The sequence below is a fragment of the Dendrobates tinctorius genome, unplaced genomic scaffold (genome assembly GCF_039654945.1).
Source record: "Dendrobates tinctorius isolate UK_male_01 unplaced genomic scaffold, ASM3965494v1 ptg000164l, whole genome shotgun sequence".
In the NCBI taxonomy this organism is placed as follows: Eukaryota; Metazoa; Chordata; class Amphibia; order Anura; family Dendrobatidae; genus Dendrobates; species Dendrobates tinctorius.
Window position 1 is genome coordinate 9,142,207 of NW_027361831.1, and position 6,000 is coordinate 9,148,206.

Below are 6,000 nucleotides of genomic sequence, written 5' to 3' on the forward strand. Positions count from 1 at the left end.
CTGCAGAATATGTTGGCGCTATATAAGTAAAGATTAATATTATTATAATGCCCCACCATAATCCTCCATATGGTAAAATGCACTTCCCGTAGTCCTACATATAGAATAATTAACTCCTCCATAGTCCATTCAGTATAACACACTCCGCATAGTCCATAAAGTATAATGCACTCCCCATAACCCTTCATATAGTAAAATGCACTCCCCATAGTCATCCATATAGTAAAATGTACTCACCATACTCATTACAGTATAATGCACCCTCTGTAGTCCTCCATAGAGTTTGATGCACCCCATAGTCTTCCATACAGTATTAAGCCCCCCCAGAGTTCTGTATATAGTATAATGCAGTCCTCATAATCCTCCATATAGTTTAATGCACTTCCCATAGTCATCCATATAGTATAATGCGCTCCCCACAGTCCTCTATATAGTATAATGTACTCCCCATAGTCCTCCATACAGTAAAATTCTCGTCCAGTTTTATTTATATAGTATAATTCAATCCCTTATAGTATTCTATATAATATAATGCACTCCCCATAATCCATATAGTATAGTGCATTCACCATAATCCATACAGTATAATGCCCTCACCATAGTTCATAGAGTATAATGCACTCACCATAGTCTATACATGTCTGAAGCGCCCATACATCTCAACACAGGGGGCATCATGTGTGATGTTTTCGCACCCGCTGCGTTGAGATGTCAGACCTTGAGGAAGAATGATAGAGAAGGAAGCATCAGCAGACGATCCCTCTTGCATCATTGCTTTCAACTGTGTCTGCATCCAGGATGCCGATACAGTTGAATTTGTGGTGACGGGCAGAGGGGTCCCAGTGCTGGCACTGGTCCCCCCTCCCTCGGCCCAGGGGCTCCATAGTAGTCACATAGCCTGCCACCATTGACGGTACTCCACTGCACATACCATTACTTACTCCAGAGATGTTTCACCATTTGTTACTCAATGTTTACTGATTAAGACTATTGAGTTTGATCATTTCACTAGATGTGCTATTGTCTATAGTAACAGTTTTTACTGCCCAAAATACAATGATTTAACCATTTGCAGCAAACAATTTTGTGGTCCTAACAAGGGCCTATTTTTCAAATCTGACATGTCACTTTATGTGGTGATAACTTCGGCTGCTTCTTCTGATTCCAGTGATTCTGAAAAACAATTTTCTGTGACAAATTGTACTTTATGATTCTAGTAATTTTAGGTTAATATATTTTGCATTTATTTTTTAAAATACCTGAAAATTTCTTTTGTAGGTTGGCAGCTTTTTTCTAACATCCCATTTTATTTATTTCCAATTTTTTTTTTTTTTTTGGGGGGGGGGAATAGAAGGATGACAAGTTTAGCAAAAGTTTTTGTATGTTCAATTCAATTTGCAAAAGCTAGTTTTTGAGTCAGGCTATGTGCCCACGATGCGATTTTTAAGCGTTTTTGCTGCGATTTTCGGAGCGAAAACGTTTAAAAATAGTGTACAGAACGCCCCCCATGCATTCCTATGGCATTCCGCACATGCTGTGCTAATGCTGCGCTTTTCTCCGCGGCGGAAACGCATCGCGGAAAAAATCGCAGCATGCTCATTCTTTTGTGCGGAATCGCAAAGAATTGCCGTGATTCCGCACCCATAGGAATGCATGAGAATCGCTTACTTCCCGCATGTGGCTATGCCCACCATGCGGGAAGTTAAGCGTCTCATGTGCGGTTGGTACCCACGGTGTGGAGGAGACTGTCCTCCAGGCCCTGGGTACCATACCCCTGTAAAAAAAAAAGAATAAAAAATAAAAAATCGGGGTATATTTACCTTCTGACGTCCCGCGCTGCATTCCCGGCCTAAGCGTTCCTAGTAATGCCTTGCGGCAAGGTCCTGTGATGACGTAGTCTCGTGTGACTCTAGCGGTCTCGCGAGATCGCTATAGTAACGCGAGACCAACGTCATCATAGGTCTCGCAAGGCATTACTGGAAACGCTGTGGCCCGGGATGGCAGCGCGGGACATCGGAAGGTAAATATACCCCGATTTTTTATTTTTTTAACATTTTATCTTTTACTATTGATGCTGCATAGGCGGCCTCAATAGTAAAAAGCTGCTCACACTTGTCAAACACTATGTTTGATGAGTGTGACCAACCTGTCAATCACTTTCCAAGTGATGCTTCAAATCGCTTGGAAAGTGCTTGAGAAAATCGCGGCAAAATCGCGAACAGAATCGCGGTAAAATCGCTGTGAAATCGCGTGGGAAAAAACGCACAATTTCTGGGAAGGAGTCCAGTTTTTAGTGTGCGTTTTAAAACGCTACGTGGGCCCATAGCCTCACAAATCTTTTTTTAAATTACTTTGAGGGGCCTAGCTTTTAGATTGATAGAGGGCAGAAAAAGTACAAAATCAGATAGAAACGGGCCAGGATCACAACAGGATCAAATACACAAGCCGGGGGCTGAGCACAGAGGACTGAACCCGAGGAGAACAAGGCTGTATCTGGCAGCTTCCAGCAATATGCTTTGAGCTTTGGTAGTGTGTGGTGCTTCCCAGTAACCTGAAGCAGAGAGCTGATTATTCCAGCTGGACAACACACACATACTGCCAGACTGGGTAATACTACAGGTCCCAGAAACCCTATTGTTGGTGGATGGACAGAGCCTGCGCTGTCCTAATTTATAGAACTAGTGACCATTTTGACACCTGATTCGAGTCCTATTTTTTTGCGGGATGAGTATAAGTTTTTACCAGCAGGTGCAGTATAGTTGGCAGGGGAGAGGCCAATTTTATTTAATTTTAATAATAGTGCCAGCCTCAAGGTGGCAGCAGACTATCTCGTCTCATAGTTCTGTGTCCCCCCCCCCCCATTGAAGACTACGAGAAATAGATTTTACTGTAAGTAAAAAAAAAAAATCTATATTTCGCCTACATAACATTTTTCGTGGCTTTATATTCCAATATTTGAGAGGCAGAATGAAGAAACAGTTGAACACCACTCTACTGGTTCATGCTATGAGTTTTTCTATTAGACTGTTAACTGTTATTGTCTTAGTAGATAATTCAATTTTACCACATAAATTCCCATTTCTATGGATATTTTGAGTAGAAATGTTAAATATAAGTTTCAAGGATATTTTATTCAAAATAATAATTGGTTTTATCTTGGCAGATGGCTTAACTAGGAGATCAGAGGGACTAGTGACATCTTCAATTTTTAAATCAGATGACCTTGAGATCACACACGATACAATTAAAGTGAACATCATTACTTCAGATATACCATCATCTATTCACAGCAAAAATCTATCATCTGCGCCTTTGAAACAGGTCCTATCTTCTGATTCATTGCAGACTACTAATAAAAATAAAAGTCAGAAAAGATGCATCAAAAAACAGACTTCACTTAAAGCAAAAAAGACAATTAAACATTCAGACTATAGAAATGGCTTTCCCACCGAAACATCTTCTGTTAAGCATCAAATAATTCACACAGAAGAGAAGAGATTTTCTTGTTCGAAATGTGGGAAATATTTTAAACAGAAATCCAACCTTGTTAGGCATAAGAGAATTCATACTGGGGAGAAGCCTTTTGCATGTTCAGAATGTGGGAAATGTTTTACAGAGAAATCAAATCTTAACACACATCAAAAAACTCACACAGGGGAGAAGCCTTTTTCATGTTTAGAATGTGGGAAATGTTTTGTACTCCAATCACACCTTGATATACACCAGAGAACTCACACAGGAGAGAAGCCATATTCATGTTCAGAATGTGGGAAATGTTTTGTACTCAAATCACACCTTGATATACACCAGAGAACTCACACAGGAGAGAAGCCTTTTTCATGTTCAGAATGTGGAAAATGTTATGGACAGAGATCACACCTTGTTACACATCAGAGGACTCACACAGGGGATAAGCCTTTTTCATGTTCAGAATGTGGAAAATGTTATGGACAGAGATCACAACTTGTTACACATCAGAGGACTCACACAGGGGATAAGCCTTTTTCATGTTCAGAATGTGGAAAATGTTATGGACAGAGATCACACCTTGTTACACATCAGAGGACTCACACAGGGGATAAGCCTTTTTCATGTTCAGAATGTGGAAAATGTTATGGACAGAGATCACAACTTGTTACACATCAGAGAACTCACACAGGGGAGAAGCTGTTTCCATGTTCAGAATGTGGAAAATGTTACGGGGAGAGAGCTAATCTTATTTCACATCAGAGAACTCACACAGGAGAGAAGCCATATTCATGTTCAGAATGTGAAAAATGTTTTGTATGCAAAAAAGGTCTTCATAATCACCAGAGAACTCACACAGGTGAGAAACCTTTTTCTTGTTCGGAATGTGGAAAATGTTTTGTAAAGAAATCATCTCTTGTTACTCACCAGAGAACTCACACAGGGGAGAAGCCTATTTCATGTTCAGAATGTGGAAAATGTTTTGCAATGAAAGCACACCTTGTTATACACCAGAGAACTCACACAGGGGAAAAGCCTCTTTCATGTTCAGAATGTGGAAAATGTTTTGCATGGAAAGCACACCTTGTTATACACCAGAGAACTCACACAGGTGAGAAGCCTTTTTCTTGTTCGGAATGTGGAAAATGTTTTGTAAAGAAATCATCTCTTGTTACTCACCAGAGAACTCACACAGGGGAGAAGCCTTTTTCATGTTCAGAATGTGGAAAATGTTTTGCATGGAAAGCACAGCTTGTTATACACCAGAGAACTCACACAGGAGAGAAGCCATATTTATGTTCAGAATGTGGGAAATGTTGGTCAAATAAATCAAGTCTTGATAAGCACCAGAGAATTCACACAAAGGAGAAACAGTGTTCATATTAAGGATGTGGGAAATGTTTTGAACTATAATGCTACTTTGTTAAACATATAAAATCCCACAAGGGGAGAAGCCATTATCATACCTGGAATGGAAAAAACAAGTACTAGAAAACATACTTTGTTAAACATCAAAAGTAACGCTGACGGGGAGAACATATATTTTATAGAGAAATTGTACAAAAACCATATAACAGGTAGTCGTATAATTAAATATCAAAACCACAGGAGGAAGAAAAGAGCCAAAGGTGTCTTAGAGATAAAAGTCAAATTTTTATTTTACAAATAATCATAGTATAAGTTATTATAACAATGCACATATCCCAGTGAAAAAGCAGAAAAGGAAAACTATCCCTAAGTGCCACGTTGCCTTGTAGGTAAGTAAAAAAGCATGACACATAATTGTTGTGAACCTAATGAGCCATAGCAGCAAGTATTAACCAGTAAAAGAACAACAACCATGGCGCAATGCGCACCAGGCGTTATGTAACAACAAATGGAGGCTCAATATGCAATGATACAAATTGTCCGGCTTACCAGGGAAGGACAGCGGGCACGAGTAGGAGGGTGTGATGCCCCCCGACGTGCGTTTCCTTGAGGAAGCTGCTCTTTAAGGCTGCGAAACGTGCGTCGGGGGGCATCACACCCTCCTACTCGTGCCCGCTGTCCTTTCCTGGTAAGCCGGACAATTTGTACAGTATCATTACATATTGAGCCTCCATTTGTTGTTACATAATGCCTGGTGCGCATTGCGCCATGGTTGTTGTTCTTTTACTGGTTAATACTTGCTGCTATGGCTGATTAGGTTCACAACAATTATGTGTCATGTTTTTTTACTTGCCTACAAGGCAACGCGGCACTTAGGGATAGTTTTCCTTTTCTGCTTTTTCACTGGGATCTGTGCATTGTTATAATAACTTATACTATGATTATTTGTAAAATAAAAATTTGACTTTTATCTCTAAGACACCTTTGGCTCTTTTCTTCTTCCTGTGGTTTTGGTATACTTTGAGCTGGTGCATTTTCTCTTACTTGGACTGGCAAATGAGATCTAAGCTGTCCAGAATATGTTTTGGGAATTTGGTGTGTATAATTAAATATGAATGGAAAATTACTTTAGTACTTATTTTGGACTATTGGACACACTTTTAA

At 39.8% G+C, this 6,000-nt stretch overlaps 1 protein-coding gene across 1 annotated transcript in view; it reads left to right on the top strand.

The window, feature by feature from the left end:
* LOC141052977 (uncharacterized) overlaps window positions 1-5,097 on the top strand; it is a 137,755-nt gene extending 132,658 nt beyond the window's left edge. Inside the window, 1 exon segment of the mRNA XM_073550305.1 lies at window positions 3,164-5,097. Coding sequence (XP_073406406.1) covers window positions 3,164-4,854 — 1,691 coding nt within the window. The 3' untranslated portion in view covers window positions 4,855-5,097.
* The last annotated feature ends 903 nt before the right edge of the window (window positions 5,098-6,000 follow it).